We start from the raw sequence: 21,145 nt of genomic DNA, 5'->3' as shown, positions 1-21,145 counted from the left end.
ATATTCCTGTTACACTGCACAACCTTCAATGTTATGTCATAATTGCCAAAAATTCTGGCAAATTAGGCGGCCCAACCTGTTGCCTATACCCTGACTCTGCGTGCAATGAACGCAAGAGAAATGACACAATTTCACCTGGTTAATATTGCCTGCTAACCTGGATTTCTTTTAGCTAAATATGCAGGTTTTAAAATATATACTTCTGTGTATTGATTTTAAGAAAGGCATTGATGTTTATGGTTAGGTACACGTTGGAGCAACAATAGTCCTTTTTTCGCGAATGCCCACCGCATCGATTATATGCAACGCAGGACAAAACTACACATGGTTGATATTAGTTTATAACTAGTGATTATGATTGATTGTTATTTATAAAGTAAGTTTAATGCTAGCTAGCAACTTACCTTTGCTTCTTACTGCATTTGCGTAACAGGCAGGCTCCTCGTGAGGCAGGTGGTTAGAGCGTTGGACTTGTTTAACCGTAAGGTTGCAAGATTGAATCCCCGAACTGACAAGGTAAAAATCTGTCGTTCTGCCTCTGAACAAGGCAGTTAACCCACCGTTCCTAGGCCGTCATTGAAAATAAGAATGTGTTCGTAACTGACTTGCCTAGTTAAATAAAGGTGTAAAAAAAAATCTGCAAAATCGGGGTCCGAAAATACTGATGGGGGCTTGGGCATTTTGCTGCGGGGGGTGCAGAGCTGTTGGCCAGTGCAGGGGTAGCCAGGTTGAAAGCATGGCCAGCCGTAGAAAAATGCTTATTGAATTTATCGGTGGTGACAATGTTTCCTAGCCTCATTGCAGTAGGCAGCTGGGAGGAGGTGCTCTTATTCTCCATGGACTTTACAGTGTCCCAGAACTTTTTGGAATTAGTGCTACGGGATGCAAATTTCTGTTAGGAAAGCTGAGGCTAGCATTTTCAAACTGCCTGTGTATATTGGTTCTTAACTTCGCTGAAAAGTTGTATATCACGGGAGCTGTTCAATGCTAATACAGTACGCCACAGGATGTTTTTGTGCTGATCAAGGGCAGTCAGGTCTGCAGTGAACCAATGGCTATGTCTGTTCTTAGTTCTTCATTTTTTTTTGAATGGGGCATGCTAATTTAAGATGGTGAGGAGGGCACTTTTTAAAGAACAACCAGGCATCCTCTACTGACGCGTCAATACCCTTCCAGGATATCCGGGCCAGGTCGATTAGAAATGCCTCCTCGCCGAAGTGTTTTAGTGACTGTTTGACAGTGGAAAGGGGTGGTCGTTTGACTGCGGGCCCGTTACGGACGCAGGCAGTGACCGCTGAGATCCTGGTTGAAGACAGCAGAGGTGTATTTGGAGGATAAGTTGGTCAGGATGATATCTAGGAGGGTGCCCATGTTTACAGATTTGGGGTTGTACCTTGTAGGTTCCTTGATAATTTGTGTGAGATTGAGGGCATCTAGCTTAAATTGTAGGTCACCTAACAGTACGAACTCTGCAGATGGATGGGGGGGCAATCAATTCACATATGGAGTCCAGGGCCGAGGGGGGGTCTATAACGAGCGGCAACAGTGACACTTGTTTCTGAAAAGGTGGATTTAAAAAAGTCAAAGCTCAAACAGTTTGGGCACAGACCTGGATAGTATGACAGAACTATGCATGCTATTTGTGCTGTAGATTGCAACTCCACCTTTGGCAGCTCTATGTTGACGGAAAATGTTGTAGTTGGTGATAGAATTTGTGGCCTTCTAAACCAGTATTCAGACACGGCTCGGACATCAGGGTTGGCGGAGTGTGCTAAAGCGGTGAATAAAACAAATTTAGGAAGGAGGCTTCTGATAACATGCATGAGATCAAGGCTTTTATGGTTACAGAAGTCAACAAATGAGAGCACCTGGGGAATAGGTGTGATGCTGGGGGCTACAGGGCCTGGGTTAACCTCTACATCAGCAGAGGAGGAGTAGGATAATGGTACGGCCAAAGGCTATAAGAACTGGTCGTCTTGTGCGTTGGGAACAGAGAATAAGAGGCAGATTTCTGGGTGTGGTAGAATAGATTCAGGGCATAATGTACAGACAAGGGTATGATAGGATGTGAGTACAGTGGGGGTAAACCTAGTCATTGAGTGACTGTGAGAGCTTGCATCTCTTGAGACACCAGTTAAACCAGGTGAGGTCTCTCCATGTGTGGTGTGTGTGACATAAAGCATGTTGAGCTGGACTAGGGGCTCTACAGTGAACTGAAACCAATAACTAACCGAAGCAGAAGAAGAGGCATATTGACATTGGAGAGAGGCATGTGTAGCCGAGTGATCATAGGGTCCAATGAGCAGCAATGGATGAGTCCAGGAGCCTTTCGGTACTTGCTACTATGCTAGGCGAGTGGGATGCACAGCGTTTATAAAGCTAGCCGGCCGGCGTTAGCAGATGGGTCTTCGGTGACATCGCAACGGAAACGCTTGTTGCAACCACATCGGACTATTACGTCGGCAGAGCAGTCATGATGGATCGGCGGGACTCAAGTGTCGCCAATGAAGGGTCCAGGCCAATTGGCAGAAGAGCTATTGTAACCCACGAATTAGCGGGTATACCTCTTTTGCTAGCCGGGAGAAAGGCCTAACTGGTGCTTACTTTGGGACAGAGGCGGAAGCCAGCGGTAGCCACTCGGATTGCAGCTAACTAGCTGCGATGATTCATTGTAAATGGCACAGAGCTTGCGGCAGGAATCCGGTGATGAGAAGAAAAGCAGTCTGTGGTGCTCTGGGTTAATTTTGCGCTATGCAGACTGGTAGGTATTGACCCGAGCTAAAGCTGGCTGGTGACCGAGCTGAAGGTGAAGACCGCTAGCCGTGGCTAACAGTGACTAGATGCTATTTAGCTGGCTAGCTTATGATGGCGGTTCCAGTTATAACATATAAAAATAGCAGATCTGTACCATGTTGGGTGAGGCGGGTTGCAGGAAAGTATATTTAGATTGTAGGTGGTAAGTGCGATAAAAATGTATATGAGGGGAAAAAAACGACGACTGAATTTTTAGATGGGACAAGACAAACATGTGTCTGACTGCTACGCCATCTTGGATTCTATGTAGTTAGCAAACCAGGCCAAAGACCTCTGAGAAACTAATACTCCTTAGCTGGCCCACAAGAATGGAATGCTCTACTGTATCAAATGCTTTGTCAATAAAAATAGCAGCACAACATTGCTTAGAATCAAGGGCAATGGTGACATCATTGAGGACCTTTAAGGTTGCGGTGACACATCCATAAGTGCAAGGCAGCATGGCTGAGTAAATTAGGAACCCTGACTTAAGGAAGTGATGATTTAACCTGTTGCGTGTAGGGGCCAGTATTTTGATGTTTGGATAAAAAACGTACCCAAATGAAACTGCCTATTTCTCAGGCCCAGAAACTAGAATATGCATATAATTGTTTAGGATAGAAAACACTCTAAAGTTTCCAAAACTGTCAAAATATTGTCTGTGAGTATAACAGAATTACAGGCGAAAACCTGAGAAATCCAATTTTGTAAAAGCCAAATCAGTGGGTAAAATAAAACATTTCCACATGATTTAACTTCTAAGTGGTCGGTCTGTGGAAATCGTGTAGGAATGCGTCATAGGTACAAAAATCTTGTCACTGGAGATTGTCATCCCCTATCACATTTTAATAACGCTTTTACAACGATGACCCTTCCAGATTATCAATTCAGCCAATAGATGGTATGTATGTACTTGTTTAGAATGCATCCATCTGTTTTCAATCATCTTGATTAAGTATATATTTCGCTTAGATGTGCTAAACCTAAACAGTGTACCAAATTATTCATCTGTTTCTCATTCAAGTACCATGTCACGATGCGCCCTGTGTGTCTAATCTGTTTCCCACAAAGGAGGCGATAGGAATCCCATTAGGCAATGAATGGAGAAACTACCCACCCAACTGACAGTCGACGCATTGCATTCACTTTATCATGCTGCGTCACGCGGTTGCTAAGCTAATCATCACGTTATCCCTTCTCAAAGTCGGGGTATGATTCAAGAAACCTGCCTAATTTCCTCAAGTACGTAGTGTCCCGATTCCAAAGCTAAACTCATCAAAAAAAGAAAGTCCTCTCACTGTCAACTGTCTATTTTCAGCAAACTTAACATGCAAATATTTGCATGAACATAAGATTCAACAACTGAGACATAAACTGAACAAGTTCCACAGACATGTATGTGTCCCTGAACAAATGGGGGTCAAAAGTAAGTATGTATTTGGTGTGGCCACCAGCTGCATTAAGTACTGCAGTACATCTCATCCTCATGGACTGCACCAGATCTGCCAGTTCTTGCTGTGAGATATTACCCCACTCTTCCACTAAGGCAAGTTCCCGGGCATTTCTGGGGGGAATGGCCTTAGCCCTCACCCTCCGATCCAACAGGTCCCAGACGTGCTCAATGGGATTGAGGTCCGGGCTCTTCGCTGGCCATGGCAGAACACTGCCATTCCTGTCTTTCAGGAAATCACACACGGAACAAGCAGTATGGCTGGTGGCATTGTCATGCTGGAGGGTCATGTCAGGATGAGCTTGCAGGAAGGGTACCACATGAGGGAGGAGGATGTCTTCCCTGCAACACACATTGTTGAGATTGCCTGCATGGCGGAGCCTTCACCTCCAAATCGATCCCGCTCCAGAGTACCGGTCTCGGTGTAACGCTAATTTCTTTGACGATAAACGCGAATCCGACCATCACCCCCTGGTGAGACAAAACCGCGACTTGTCAGTGACGAGCACTTTTTTTTTGCCAGTTCTGTCTTGTCCAGCAACGGTGGGTTTGTGCCCATAGGTGGCGGCGTTGACGGTTAGGCAGGTCCTCACCAGACCTCACAACAGGCCTACAAGCCCTAGGCTAGCCTTTGTCAGCCTATTGTGGACAGTCTGCACCGATGAAGGGATTGTGCGTTCTTGGTGTAACTCGGGCAGTTGCCACCCTGTACCTGTCCTGCAGGTGTGCTGTTCGGATGTACCGATCCTGTGCAGGTTACACATTGTCTGCAACGGAGAGGACGATCAGCTGTCCGTCCTGTCTCCCTGTAGATCTGTCTTAGGCGTCTCACAGTACGGACATTGCAATTTATTGCCCTGGCCACATCTGCAGTCCTCATGCCTCATTGCAGCATGCCTAAGGCATATTCACGCAGGGACCCTGGGCATCTTTCTTTTGATGTTTTTGAGTCAGTAGAAAGGCCTCTTTAGCGTCTTAAGTTTTCATAATCGTGACCTTAATTGTCTACTGTCTGTAAGCTGTTAGTGTCTTAGTGATCGTTCCACAGGTGCATGTTCATTAATTGTTTATGGTTCATTGATTCCCATGCTTGTTCAGTGTTTAAACCGTTTACAATGAAGATCTGAAGTTATTTGTATTTTTACAAATTGTCTTTTGAAAGACACGGTCCTGAAAAAGGGACGTTTTTTTTTGCTAAGTTTATATACGATATTACAGAAAGTTCATAATCTCACATCTTGGAAAAGATTGGCCATGTTGTACTAATTGTAAATGAAATTTGTGCTAATGTTCAGTTTTGTTAGCTCCCAATTGATTCCCATTCACTCCTTGATGGAGAGCGTTCCTTGTCCCAGAATCTCCCAGAATGCAGCATGCAGTCCATTGGCGAAGCATGGGCAATGTAGACAACGTAAATAATAAAATTCTAATGGAGTTTCCCATCTCCTCAAAAGTATTTCTGTGGGTAAGAAATGTAATTTGCGCTCACTCTGGGCAGAGACTAACTAAGTGTAACTCTGTGAAATAGCCTCCTAAATTGATAGTGCAGTTTGCTGATGGGTGGATTATCCATTTTAAGTGCTCAGCATTTAATCAACATTTCGTTGTATTAAATCATTTTTGTCTAAATTGCACATATAGGCTGTGAAATAGTGCCTTTCACTATTAGAAACACATATGTGATGTTGCCTGGACAGCAGGGCAGCAGCAGAGGATACCCTCTGCGCCTTCAGAGCCCTTCAGGACACTCCTGCCAGCCTGGGTAGGGATGCAGTTTATTTTGTATTTCTCTATAGCTAGGCCTAAAATAACCCTATCAAAACAAAGCTCCGTGAAAGAGCTAATATGTCAGTCCTATTGGGCCAAAATCAGTGATACCCTATTGTATCGATAATAGAATGAAAATGAACTAAACTTTTAAGAGATCAGATATAAAAAAGAAATACTTTGCTACAATTAAACACTTGGCTAGCTACCCACCTTGTTTCTTTATGTGCTACACCGCCATCCTTTCGGGATATGTGTCTTTTCAAATTCCACAATGATTCTTTAGTTGTGGACACTACATCACCACACTCCCTCTCATGCTCTTGGTCCTCATCTTGTAAGTCACCTTGCTGTGCATCATCAGCTACATTTAAAAAAATATATATATATTTACCAAACTCCATGACAATAGTTAAAGAAAGAGTTATAGCAGCACACAAGTAGCCTACAAAAGCATGCTGGGCCGGGCATGCCCGAAGTTCATTAAATGAGCAGTACTGGAGTGAAATTGGAGCGGGTGAGGAGGCTGACGCTCCAGCCTTTTGGTAACTCGCTCCAATCTCCAGTCAAATTTGTCTCTCTCCGCTCCAGCTCCGCTCACATACTCTGGTCTGAACTCTAGAGCGACATTGATTCAAACAGGCTTTTATCCTGCCATTGAGATGCATGCACAACTGTGAACTTCCTGTTGCTATAGCAACTCTCCTAAATCCCAGATAAAGTTTGGTTTAGATGTGGTACAAAATATATGCTTCAGTTCTGGAACTTGTGGCTATTTGCTCTTCCCCTTATCCATTTCACAGCCAAACTCATTGTTTGACCTCCAAAAAAGAAATCTGTACTTGGTGTGCTTTGATACCGTTGCCGAAGGCTTCAGAGGACGGATAAAATGTACATTTAGTGCCATGAGACCCGTAGAAATGAGCCTCTGTCTGTGGTATTTTCATCCTTTGGGGTGTCTGGACATTCTTCTTAGTTTAATCCTGCGGTGACCTTCCCAATGATGGGGCTGTGGCTTCGGCACGACACACAGCTTTGATCTCTCTTGGGGCATGGACCCCTTCACAGGGCACACTTTGAGGATACCGACTCTTCAGAGTGCCCCTCCAAAAGTGCTCCATTCTCTGGTGTATTACTGTACGATGTTGGACACATGGCTATTAACTCCCACTATTGTGTGTACTGTAGATCCAGCTGTTTCACTGTACATTGAAATGACTCAGACTTCCATCTGTCACCCAATGTTTTCAAGTTTTATTAGTCGTATGTACAGGATACTCATGGTATACATCGTCCAACTAAATACAGGTTCCTTCTCGACAATGCAACAAGAAATAATAAGAATAAGAAATAATACATACAATAATAAGAAATAATACAAGATAAGAACATAAAGTAAATGGCAGTAGAATAGAAAAATGTTTGCATAAGTATACATTTAATAGAAGTATGTGTGATGGCACTAATACTGGGATAAAGCTTTGGCCAAAAAGTAATTCAGGGCAGCACCTGCTTACACCATTAGAATAATAGAGTTAGAACTTTGTTGATTCTTGTACTGTAAGCCTCTGTTGTGCTGAGAATAGGCCTACCTCTTGTCTACGCTCTGGAATGTGTAAAAATTGATAATTTGAGGACTGGCTCTTTAAACTCCAGTCATTTAGGTTAGATGGGCGTCAAACCACAGTGGGTCTGCATGTTAAAGCTTGTGGTTAGTGATCTTCTGCCACACAGAGCTGGTTTGAGACTGTTATTAAACTAGCTTTTGATTGGAGTGTCCCCGGAGGAGACTAGAGAGGACACTACTGATGAGGAGAGAGATCCCTGAATGCGAGTGTCCACCAACAACCCCTCTCTTGGCACATACACTGTGGGGGTGGGGTCTGCCTCCTTCGTTCACTCTCTCCCTCCTCCCTCCCCATTATTTCTCTCTGTCACATTTGGCTCACTCTCTCTCAGCCTCATTCTTCTCTCTGGCTCTCTGTCCCCCTGAGTTTGGTGCTGAGTGCGGTAATGACCGCAGCGTGTAGAGCAGGAAGCTGATCAGCTGGAATAGAGCACAGGAAGGTGACAGGAAAGGAAAGTCTGAGTCGGACATCAGAGGGGAGAGATCACGGTAAGGCGCTACTTGGTGCTCACACCCAGCCCTGCACCACAGCTGTGCACTGGCTTACTGTACTGAGGATACTGCTCTGAGGCTGACGCGGCTGGCTAATAGTCAATGCAGTTCATCTTCCGTTCACTTTGATAGAATGTCAAAATCAGCTGATTTGAGTTTAGCGGGACACCGAGTGCTCAGGACGCAGCCATTCCAGGAACTTGTGATTCATAATGTTGAGTAGATATGGGGATAAACCAAATGTTTTGCTTTGGAATTTGAAAATAATTTCCTGGCAATTTGACTTCAGCTAGGCAATGTACCCGCGTTTAATGAGTTTTGATTGGACTAATCAGTGAGGGGCGTTGTCTTGGTTGTTGTTGCAGTGACATCCTTGTTTTCCCAAGCACATCATTGTCAGGCCCTTGTGTGTGGTTAAGACTTGAGTATTCCTTATGCATGTGTGCTCTGTTGGTGATTATAAAATTCCCCATGTGGTATTGTTACAAAGCGAGGAGATACGAGGGCGTTTCTTTCAATCGCTTGATACGCAAACAACACCGTGCTACAATAAAATGGCTAACCTGTGTCTAAAGATGAAACAGAATGGAAGCCATGGCAGTTTTTTCATAGTATTCTTCTGCCACTGTTGGGGGATGTGTGTCGTTTTTATTGGAGGCTGGGGTGGAGTCGTGGGTTGGAGGGTAGAGTTGTGGGATAAGGGGGAAATGCTTGTCGCAGATCCTTTCGAAGCTGCAGCATTCCTGGTACGATATTCCCGGTACGGTATCCTTTCGAAGCTGCAGCATTCCTGGTACGGTATTCCCGGTACGGTATCCTTTTGAAGCTGCAGCATTCCTGGTACGGTATTCCCGGTACGGTATCCTTTTGAAGCTGCAGCATTCCCGGTACGGTATGCCTCGTAGGGCGCAGACACTAAGCAAAACAGAGTAGACCGCTCTCTGCACTACCTGGACTATAATGATTTTCATATCGAACAGTACAATAACGACAAACACACTGCAGTCAATTGGGAATGACCAGAGATTGTTTATCACAAGCCACGTTTCCATCCAGTTTTTATGCAAGTAAAATCATCAAAATATTTAAATCATGACAGCTGTGATGGAAACAGGATGTTTTCGGCACAGTTGTGTAAATGCCAACAATTTGTTTATCCGGCATGTGGGATCTTTTGTGTTGGTAAAATGTAGTATGTGAGAAATTGAGGTGGAAACAGTTTATGAGCAAATATTGATTATAAGAACCATCATACCGAAGTAAACTTGGAATCACACAATGATGTGGTGTGTGGTCCTCCCACTACGACTCGGGGAAACTGCAGTTTTATTAGGCTACAAATGAAACAAGTGCTGAACTTCAATGGGTGGTGAAAGTGCACAGTGAGTAAGCTTGATGCTCCTTTCCAGTAAATATTGATGGTCTTATTCTGGTGACATGATGATCGACGCTTGACTACCCTTGACAAATATATGCTCACTCTTATCCATAATCTCATGTAGACAAGACTACCCACACTGTATCTGCGAGTTGTTGGCTAGAGCGCAGGTGCCAAGATCAGAGTAGGCACATTTGCCATTTAACGCGGTAGAGTTAAATTCAATGGAAACACATTGCACTTTTATTCGGTACATGAAAGCTTAATAAAAGTCATTTCATGTGCACTTTGTCGTTGCACATTGATTTTTATCTACAAGTCCATTTGATGGAGAAACACCATTCATGAGAAATATCTTTACGCAGATTTTTTTTTAATATTCTCAATTGGATGGAAACCTAGCCAGACTGTCACACAGTGAGTGTCTGTAACGAGATAAAATAATTTCCTTTTTGTATACACGTTGTCGGTGTACACTTAATTGTCCAAAAGTGTCTAATTAGTGTAATGAAGCGATAGGCTGTTGTGGTGACGGGTTTGATACGACTGGAGATAAGCCAAGTCCCTCATCACCTCCATGTAGCCTACACTTGAGTTTGATGTGTACAGCAAACGCACGCACGCACGCACGCTTAAAATACATCTGACTGTCACCCACAGTTCTCCTAAGGTAACTGACGATTATATAGACGACGTAAACCGAGACTTATTTTTTTTACAAAAACACCATAACCCACCTCCAGGACCAGAATGTGTTATCTGACCACTGGTCTATTGTGTCTGTCTACTGGATTATGTCTGCGATGGTATGAGTTTATTAAAGAAAAGATCTGATGGCATGCGACTGGAGCATGTCAGTCACATCTCTCTATAAAGATGCCATTTAGTTTTTTGCTGACAAGGACCTTGATTTGGTTCTGACAGGCTGTGTTTCACAAACTCCCATGATGTGCAAGTGTTTGCAGATTAGTTGATTTAGCCTGCACTCTGCTGGGGTGGCCAGACCATAATGCCACTGAATGGCCGCGCTAGTCGCTCCCCTGTGGCAAGGTTGAGTTTTGAACCTGCAGGCAATAGTTTTAAACATAATATTCTATTTCAGGTCATCTCTGTTGTGATTTCATATACCAGACTGAGCCTGCCCTACATTCAAGGTGCATTATTCACAGTGAATTGATGTTTAAATTCAAAATAGTATTTTCTTGATTAGATTAGGCCTAGATGTATCCTATTTCTTCAAATAGATTGATTTATAGGTCAAATCTGAACCAATTTTATGTGTAGTCTAGGCCTACACAGCATGTCTTCATTTGTTTCTGTATGTGTGTCCTAAATGTAGCCCACACATCAGTGAGGAAACAGTGTCCATTACGATGCCATTCATTGGGTTAAGTTGCTCACGGTTGATGCATGTCATCTACAGTTTACTTTTTGGGCTCTGTCATTTGATTTGTTGCAGAGGTCTTTTACTTCAGTTTTAACTTGATTAAGACTAATCTGATCTGAAGAAGCCCGAAATGTGTCCTAGCCAGTTCTTTCCGTTACATTTAGCTACCAATGTGTCCCTCGACCCTTTTATTGTTAGAATAATACTAGAATGTCCTTTCCTTGGTTATATTTTCAACCGTTCCCCGGAGTCTTCTCAGTTGCTGCCTGCCTTAATTCCTGTGTCAACATGTCACATGACCTGCTGTAAAATTTGCAGAACCCAAAAATGACCATAAAATGGCTTCTCTCCCTCAACCCAGTGGCCAGTCATGTGCGAGGGACCATTTTCTATTTATAAGTCCCCCTGTGTGTTGCCTAGTGTATGTGCTCCTCTCATTGATTATGACAAAAGTAACTGAAGTGAACCATGGAATGCCAGGTACATTAATTATCAATTCTGACTTGATTGTAGAGGTAGCTAAGGTTAGTATTGTCAATACAATCACATTTGTAATCAGGAGAAAGGAAATAAACTGATTTAGTCAGGGTAGATAATTTAGGTGAATTTGTCTCTATGGAGACTGGCTGAGTCATTGATCAAACCTGCAGCAATTTGTCCATTTTAATTTCAGAGGGTACAGTTGCAGTCGGAAGTTTACATACACCTTGGCCAAATACATTTAAACTCAGTTTTTCACAATTCCAGACATTTAATCCTAGTAAAAATTCCCTGTAATAGGTCAGTTAGGATCACCACTTATTTTAAGAATGTGAAATATCAGAATAATAGTGATTGATTTATTTCAGCTTTTATTTCTTTCAGCACATTCCCAGTGGGTCAGAAGTTTACATACACTCAATTAGTATTTGGTAGCATTGACTTTAAATAGTTGGGTCTAACGTTTCGGGTAGCCTTCCACAAGCTTCCCACAATAAGTTGGGTGAATTTTGGCCCATTCCTCCTGACAGAGCTGGTGTAACGGTCAGGTTTGTAGGCCTCCTTGCTCGCATATGCTTTTTCAGTTCTGCCCACAAATTTTCTATAGGATTGAGGTCAGGGCTTTGTGATGGCCACTCCAATACCTTGACTTTGTTGTCCTTAAGCCATTTTTCCACAACTTTGGAAGAATGCTTGGGGACATTGTCCATTTGGAAGACCCATTTGCGACCAAGCTTTAACTTCCTGACTGATGTCTTGAGATGTTGCTTCAATATATCCACATCATTTTCTGTCCTCATGCTCATGCTATTTTGTGAAGTGCACTAGTCCCTCCTGCAGCAAAGCACCCCCACAACGTGATGCTGCCACCCCTGTGCTTCACGGTTGAGATGGTGTTCTTCAGCTTGCAAGCCTCCCCCTTTTTCCTCCAAACATAACGATGGCCATTATGGCCAAACAGGTCTATTTTTGTTTCATCAGACCAGAGGACATTTCTCAAAAGTACGATCTTTGTCCCCATGTGCAGTTGCAAACCGTAGTCTGGCTTTTTTTATGGCGGTTTTGGAGCAGTGGCTTTTTCCTTGCTGAGCGGCCTTTCAGGTTGTTGATTTAGGACTTGTTTTACTGTGGATATAGATACTTTTGTACCTGTTTCTTCCAGCATCTTCACAAGGTCCTTTGCTGCTGTTCTGGGATTGATTTACACTTTTCGCACCAAAGTACGTTCATATCTAGGAGACAGAACGCGTCTCCTTCCTGAGCGGTAATGAAGGCTGCGTGGTCCCATGGTGTTTATACTTGCGTGCTATTGTTTATTCAGATGAACGTGGTACCTTCAGGCGTTTGGAAATTGCTCCCAAGGATGAACCAGACTTGTGGAGGCCTACAAAAAGTGCACCTCCAATGGACTCAAATCATGTCAATTAGCCTATCAGAAGCTTCTAAAGCCATAACATAATTTTCTGGAATTTTCCAAGCTGTTTAAAGGCACAGGCAATTTAGTGAATGTAAACTTCCGACCCACTGGAATTGTCATACAGTGAAATTATCGGTCTGTAAACAACTGTTGGAAGAATGACTTGTCATGCACAAAGTAGATGTCCTTATCGCCTTACCAAACTATAGTTTGTTAACAATAAATTTGTGGAGTGGTTGAAAAACGAGTTTTTATGAATCAAATCAAATATTATTTGTCACATGCAGATAATGCGAGTGTAGCGAAATGCTTGTGCTTCTAGTTCCGACAATGCAGTAATAACCAACGAGTAATCTAACCTAACAATTTCACAACAACTACCTTTACACTTGTTTGTATAAGGAATGAAAGAATATGTACATACAAAATATATGAATGAGTAATATACAGAACGGCATAGGCATGATGCAGTAGATGGTATCGAGTACAGTATAACTTACATTACTCATATGTAAAAATGTATGAGGCATTGTTTAACCTGTTGCGACGACCAAACCCGGATCCGGGATTCTATTTATAGACCTAAGCTCATTACCATAACGCAACGTTAACTATTCATGAAAATCGCAAATGAAATAAATATGCTAGCTCTCAAGCTTAGCCTTTTGTTAACAACACTGTCATCTCAGATTTTCAAAATATGCTTTTCAACCATAGGAAAACAATCATTTGTGTAACAGTAGCTAGCTAGCGTAGCATTTAGCGTTAGCATTAGCGTTAGCATTAGCGTTAGCATTTAGCAGGGAACTATCACAAAAACAAGTAAAGCCTTCAAATAAAATAACTTACCTTTGAAGAACTTCTGATGTTTTCAATGAGGAGACTCTCAATTAGATAGCAGATGCTCCGTTTTTCCAAAAAGATTCTTTGTGTATTAGAAATAGCTCCGTTTTGTACATCACATTTGGCTACCAAAAAAAAAAAAAAAAAAAAAAAAAAACGAAAATTCAGCCCTCAAAACGCAAACTTTTTTCCAAATTAACTCCATAATATCGACTGAAACATGGCAAACGTGGTTTAGAATCAATCCTCAAGGTGTTTTTCCACATATCTCTTCAATGATATATCCTTCGTGGAAGCCTGGTTTCTCCTTGCTCTCAAATGGAAAAATAATTGCACCTGGCTTTACGCTCCAATTTCGACGCAGGGACACCAGGCGGACACTTGGAAAATGTAGTCTCTTATGGTCAATCTTCCAATGATATGCCTACAAATACGTCACAATGCTGCTAACACTTTGGGGGAACGACAGAAAGTGTAGGCTCATTCCTTGCGCAATCACAGCCATATAAGGAGACAATGGAAAACAGAGCTTCAGAAATTCTGCTCATTTCCTGGTTGCTGCATCATCTTGGTTTCGCCTGTAGAATGAGTTCTGGGGCACTTACAGACAATATCTTTGCAGATTCTGAAACTTCAGAGTGTTTTCTTTCAAAAACTGTCAAGAATATGCATAGTCGAGCATCTTTTCGTGACAAAATATCGCGCTTAAAACGGGAACGTTTTTTATCCAAAAATGAAATAGCGCCCCTAGAGATCTAACAGGTTAAAGTGCCTTGGTGTACATTTTTTACATTATTAAAGTGGCTGGAGTTGAGTCAGTATGTTGGCAGCAGCCACTCAATGTTAGTGATGGCCTTGAGATAGAAGCTGTTTTTCAGTCTCTCGGTCCCTGCTTTGATGCACCTGTACTGACCTCGCCTTCTGGATGATAGCGGGGTGAACAGGCAGTGGCTCGGGTGGTTGTTGTCCTTGATGATCTTTATGGCCTTCCTGTGACATCGGGTGCTGTAGTGTCCTGGAGGGCAGGTAGTTTGCCCCCGGTGATGCGTTGTGCAGACCCCACTACCTTCTGGAGAGCCTTACGGTTGTGGGAGGCGCAGTTGCCAAACCAGGCGGTGGTACAGTCTGACAGGATGCTCTCGATTGTGCATCTGTAAACGTTTGTGCTTTTGGTGACAAGACAAATTTCTTCAACCTCCTGAGGTTGAAGAGGCGCTACTGCGCCTAAACCACGCTGTCTGTGTGGGTGGACCAATTCAGTTTGTCCAGGATGTGTAAGCCGAGGAATTTAACTTACTACCCTCTCCACTACCGTCCTGCCGATGTTTCCTGAAGTCCACGATCATCTCCTTTGTTTTGTTGTGAGGTTATTGTCCTGACACCACACTCCAAGGGCCCTCACCACCTCCCTGTATGCCGTCTCGTCGTTGTTGGTAATCAAGCCTACCACTGTAGTGTCATCCTCAAACTTGATGATTGAGTTGGAGGCGTGCATGGCCACGCAGTCGTGGATGAACAGGGAGTACAGGAGAGGGCTCAGAACTGCACCCGTGTGGGGCCCCAGTGTTGAGGATCAGCGGGGTGGAGTTGCTACCTACCCTCACCACCTGGGGGCGGCACGTCAGGAAGTCCAGTACCCAGTTGTAGATGGCGGGGTCGAGTCCCAGGGTCTCAAGCTTGATGGCGAGTTTGGAGGGTACTATGGTGTTAAATGATGAGCTGCAGTCGATGAACAGCATTCTCACATAGGTATTCCTCTTGTCCAGATGGGTTAGGGCAGTGTGGTTGCGATTGCGTTGTCTGTGGACCTATTGGGGTGGGTAGCAAATTGGAGCGGGTCTAGAGTTTCAGGTAGGATGGAGGTGATATGGTCCTTGACTAGTCTCTCAATGCACTTCATGATGACGGAAGTGAGTGCTACGGGCGGTAGTCGTTTAGCTCAGTTACCTTAGCTTTCTTGGGAACAGGAACAATGGTGGCCCTCTTGAAGCATGTGGGAACAGCAGAGTGGGATAAGTATTGATTGAATATGTCCGTAAACACACCAGCCAGCTGGTCTGCGCATGCTCTGAGGACGCAGCTAGGGATGCCTTCTGGGCCTGCAGCCTTGCGAGGGTTAACACGTTTAAATGTTTTACTCACGTTGACTGCAGTGAAGGAGAGTCCGCAGGTTTTAGAAGCGGGCCGTGTTAGTGGCACTGTATTGTTCTCAAAGCGAGCAAAGAAGTTGTTTAGTCTGTCTGCGAGCAAGACATCCTGGTCCGTAACGGGGCTGGTTTTCTTTTTGTAATCCGTGATTGACGCTTACCCTGCCACATCCCTCCCGTGTCTGAGCTGTTGAATTGCAACTCTACTTTGTCTCTATACTGACGCTTAGCTTGTTTGATTGCCTTGCGGAGGGATTAGCTACACTGTTTGTATTCGGTCATTTTTCCGGTCACCTTGCCCTGGTTAAAAGCAGTGGTTTGCACTTTCAGTTTTGCACAAATGCTGCCATCAATCCACGGTTTCTGGTTTGGGAATGTTTTAATTGTTGCTGTGGGTACGACATCGCTGATGCACTTGATAATAAACTCGCTCACCGAATCAGCGTATTCGTCAATGTTGTTTGACGCAATGCGGAAAAGGGCAGGACTCCATCCTAAGTGTATGTAAACTTCCGACTTCACCTGTACGTCCTTCTCTCTGGAACATGATGCTTCCAAAACAATCTGTCGGATTCACATTCTCCAATATTCTCCTAAAACCATTATCCAGATTCTCGGCTCTATCATTCTGTGATTTATTTTGAGCTGTGCCCTTTTCTGTGAAATGGAGAGGATAAAAAAATATTATTTTTTTTTTTTTTTACATTGGATGAAAGTAGAGAGTCAGAGCTAGAAAGTGGTATATCATACACTGCAGTTGAGGAACAATGGGAAAGTAATTTTGCTTTGAAAGTTGATAAACTTGCAAACACACTTTTGAGAAAATGTCCCTTTAATGTTTTGGTACCTACTGGAGAGCTCTTCTTTGTCTACACCCATTCAGCATCGTTCACACCCTCTTTAGACTTAGTCCCATCCATCTCTATGGATTCACATGTGAGGCAATGTGGTGTAAACACACTATATCAAATAAAATGTTTTCTCTCACATGCATAGGATACAGAAGGTGTAAACGGTACAGTGATAGTGGCAAACCTGAATCTCTTAACTTTTGAGTCCTGTTGTCATGTTGAGTAAGTGCGCTGTGCAGAGCCGTGTCCTTGTCACTGATATTTGGGTTGAAGCCTGGTTCTGCCTGTGGCTACTGCTCCTCTCTGGTGGGGGATGCAGTTAACAGTTAGCTCCTTAGCAACCAGCCATCGATGGCCACTGCACATGCCATTTTAGTGAGCTCCAATATTTGTCAGCGAAATCTGTCAAAAGGAATCACGGCTGACAAACGTACAGCTGATTATTATTGCGTCATCTGTTTTTTTTCAGTTGTTACATGATAAAATAACTAATATAATTGATTTACACTTTGACCTACCTGCAACATGACATCTGTTTGCTAATAGACTATCATATGTACTCACATCACTAGCTGTGTTATCTTCTTCTGGTTTAACTGTATTCTCTCTCGCTCTCTCTCGCTCGCTCTCTCTCGCTCGCTCGCTCGCTCGCTCTCTCTCGCTCTCTCTCGCTCTCTCTCGCTCTCTGTCGCTCTCTGTCGCTCTCTCTCGCTCTCTCTCGCTCTCTCTCGCTCTCTCTCGCTCTCTCTCTCGCGCTCTCTCTCGCGCTCTCTCTCGCGCTCTCTCTCGCGCTCTCTCTCGCGCTCTCTCTCGCGCTCTCTCTCGCGCTCTCTCTCGCGCTCTCTCTCGCGCTCTCTCTCGCGCTCTCTCTCGCGCTCTCTCTCGCTCTCTCTCTCGCTCTCTCTCTCGCTCTCTCTCTCGCTCTCTCTCTCGCTCTCTCTCTCTCTCTCTCTCTCTCGCTCTCTCTCTCGCTCTCTCTCTCGCTCTCTCTCTCGCTCTCTCTCTCGCTCTCTCTCTCGCTCTCTCGCGCTCTCTCTCTCGCGCTCTCTCTCTCGCGCTCTCTCTCGCGCTCTCTCTCGCGCTCTCTCTCGCGCTCTCTCTCGCGCTCTCTCTCGCGCTCTCTCGCGCTCTCTCTCGCGCTCTCTCTCTCGCGCTCTCTCTCTCGCGCTCTCTCTCTCGCGCTCTCTCTCGCGCTCTCTCTCGCGCTCTCTCTCGCGCTCTCTCGCTCGCTCTCTCGCGCTCTCTCTCGCTGTGTGCAGTGTGACTGGGGACCATGACGACAGAGGTGGGATCTGAAACAGAGGTGAAAAAAGAGCCGGAGAAGGCGGAGGAGCAGCCTGCAAAACCTGAACGACCAGCCACCAACCAGACAGACGAGGTCAAGGTCGTTCAGGCCGCCGAGCAGTCCAACGAAAGCCCCGCTCTGGCCACAGACTCAGCAGAGGCAAAGGAGAACCAGGAGGAGGCCCAGCCTGCCGACAACGCCACAGGACCGGAGGGAGAGGAGCCCCCAGCCTCACCACCAGCTTCAGAGAAGAAAGGCATCTCCAGGTTCCTCCCTCCATGGCTTAAGAGGCAAAAGTCTCAGAGCACGGTGGGACCCAAAGAGAGCCAGGTGACACCCAAGGAAGAGGGAGGTGTGGTTCTGTTGAAGGGGGAGGGTGAAAAGGCGGAGCAGGTCGAAGCAGAGCAGACATCATCGACCACAGCAGCTGAGCCACAGGTTGAAGAAGAGCAAGTGAACGGCGAGGCGGAGCCAGAACAGAAAGAGGAAGTGAATTCAGAGGAACAAGCGGAGAATCATTCCACTGGCAGTGCAGAAACTCAGGTATGCTAGCCGATATTCGCCATATAAATTCTCTACACACCCCTTACTGTTTCTCCATTATCTTTGCATTGGTTTTTCAATTAAACTATTCTCAGATTTAGATGGATTCCTGGCAGGTGAGAACCCAGATTACTATGTTTACTGTAGCTTTACTTATTGAGATGGTCTGCTTCTCTGCTGGCTTACTGACAGTAGTGTGTCATTGTTGACCTTGCAGTCACCCAACTTGATTCAACCACAGCAAGCCAAGCAGGGACCCTGAGGAATGTGTGCCACTTATTTCAATCCACTAGAGCTCTCTGCCAAGGTTCATCCTTTGCAACCCTGAAGTTAGGAGTTATGAGTTTAAAAAAACAATGTCTGTTGATGCAATATTATTCATCAGTCACAGAGAAGGTACTGCTCTATTAGTATAGAGATGTTGAATGTTCTCCTTATTGGTCTTTTATAGATATTATTTAATAAGACGTTTGTATTATGTTGGGATCCCTGCAAGCTATTATGCTGCAGGAGAAACATCTCCTCGTTGTGCTTGTCGATATTCCAGCCAAACCCTTGTCCATGTTTAAATTTTTATCCACCCGATGACATCATCTGCGGTGATCAGGCCAATGGAAAACATGAGTTCTGCTGGTTAAAAGCAGTGTGTACTGCGATCAAAGTTACACTCTTGTTTCTCACAGCCGTGCCAACAATCTATGGCACTAAGCAGAACTAGGCTACTCTTTGACAAATCACTGTTGACAAAATGGCCTGCATGGATTTAAAGGGTTGTTCTGTCTCTGATTTCTCCTCTTGGTGATTTGTGTCTAGCCTGCTAAGGAGGAGAAAGCATCAGAGAAATCTCAGGAGAAGAGTGCAGCGGAGGAGGAGAAAAAAGAAACAGAGGAAGGAGGAGAGGAGAAGAAAGACCAGGAAGAGAGCTTGAAGCCCGAGGGAGGGCGTTATTTTATCAAGTCGCCTCTGAAACTGACCAAGAAGGTGAAGATGGTGATGTGTCATGTGATCATGCTGGATGGAAGCCAGTTCCCCTGTGAGGTGGAGGTGAGTGTCTTAACCTTTCTGATCTCCCCATCCTGGATCCGGGATCGTGAATACAGACTCAAGCTCATTACCATAACGCAACGTTAACTATTCATGAAAATCGCAAATGAAATAAATATGCTAGCTCTCAAGCTTAGCCTTTTGTTAACAACACTGTCATCTCAGATTTTCAAAATATGCTTCTCAACCATTGCAAAACAAGCATTTGTGTAACAGTATTGATGGCTAACGTAGCATTTAGCGTAGCATTAGCATTCAGCTGGCAACATTTACACAAAAAAAACAGAAAAGCATTCAAATAAAATCATTTACCTTTGAAGAACTTCAGATGTTTTCAATGAGGAGACTCTCAGATAGCAAATGTTCAGTTTTTCCTGAAAGATTATTTGTTTAGGACAAATCGCTCCGTTTTCTGCGTCACGTTTAGCTATGAAAAAACCCCTGTATCCAGGATTGTGTAAATCTATCAGCAAGCTCATTAGCATAACACAATGTTAACTATTCATGAAAATCGCAAATGAAATGAAATAAATATGCCATCTCTCAAGCTTAGCCTTTTGTAAACAACACTGTCATCTCAGATTTTCAAAATATGCTTCTCAACCATAGGAAAACAATAATTTGTGTAAAAGTAGCTAGCTAGCGTAGCATTTAGCGTTAGCATTAGCGTTAGCATCCAGCATGCAACATTTCAACAAAAACATAAAAGCCTTCAAATAAAATAATTTACCTTTGAAGAGCTTCAGATGTTTTCAATGAGGAGACTCTCAGTTAGATAGCAGATGCTCAGTTTTTCCAAAAAGATTCTTTGTGTATTAGAAATAGCTCCGTTTTGTACATCACATTTGGCTACCAAAAAAACCCGAAAATTCAGTCCTCAAAACGCGAACTTTTTTCCAAATTAACTCCATAATATTGACTGAAAACATGGCAAACGTTGTTTAGAATCAATCCTCAAGGTGTTTTTCACATATCTCTTCGATGATATATCGTTTGTGGAAGCATGGTTTCCCCTCTCAATCAAATGGAAAAATACTTGCACATGGCTTTACGCACCAGTTTCGACGCAGGACACCAGGCGGACACTTGGAAAATGTAGTCTCTTATGGTCAATCTTCCAATGATATGCCTACAAATACGTCACAATGCTGCCGACATCTTGGGGAAACGGCAGAAGGTCTAAGCTTATTCCTGTCGCATTCACAGCCATATAAGGAGACATTAGAAAACAGAGCTTCAGAAATTCTGCTCATTTCCTGTTTAACGTATCATCTTGGTTTCGCCTGTAGAATGAGTTCTGGGGCACTTACAGACAAAATCTTTGCAGATTCTGAAACTTCAGAGTGTTTTCTTTCCAAAACTGTCAAGAATATGCATAGCCGAGCATCTTTTCGTGACAAAATATCGCGCTTAAAACGGGAACGTTTTTTTATCCAAAAATGAAATAGCGCCCCTAGAGATGGAATTAAGTCTATCCCATTGTTCTAAGCAAAGTAACACACACTATATCAAAGTCCAGATCCTGGACGAGACCCCAAATATAATAGTTTCTGATCACTTCAGATCATATGTGACCGACCGCCTTGATTCGGTCTTATGTTGCAAAAAAATGTGTTTTTTTTATTATTATTTTTTTTTACA

At 43.9% G+C, this 21,145-nt stretch overlaps 1 protein-coding gene across 50 annotated transcripts in view; it reads left to right on the top strand.

Annotated features, from left to right (window-relative positions):
* Window positions 1-21,145, top strand: part of LOC110529554 (protein 4.1) — a 110,955-nt gene that overhangs the window by 35,262 nt on the left and 54,548 nt on the right. For 37 of the 50 annotated variants that reach the window (XR_016497643.1, XR_016497653.1, XR_016497647.1 and 34 more), the window contains 2 exons: window positions 17,892-18,460; window positions 19,274-19,504. Coding sequence is in view for 36 of the 50 variants with exons in the window: in XM_090242797.1 (XP_090098923.1) it covers window positions 17,906-18,460; window positions 19,274-19,504 (786 nt within the window). In the remaining 14 variants the exon portion in view is untranslated. Of the gene's footprint in view, window positions 1-7,940; window positions 8,127-17,891; window positions 18,461-19,273; window positions 19,505-21,145 lie in introns of those variants that run through there. The other 13 variants (XR_016497646.1, XR_016497642.1, XR_016497651.1 and 10 more) reach the window with 1 other exon arrangement.

This window comes from Oncorhynchus mykiss, chromosome 8, assembly GCF_057628025.1.
Source record: "Oncorhynchus mykiss isolate SJ-2025 chromosome 8, ASM5762802v1, whole genome shotgun sequence".
Taxonomy (NCBI): Eukaryota; Metazoa; Chordata; class Actinopteri; order Salmoniformes; family Salmonidae; genus Oncorhynchus; species Oncorhynchus mykiss.
Note: the sequence above shows the minus strand (reverse complement) of the source record. Positions and strands in the feature narration are given on the sequence as shown.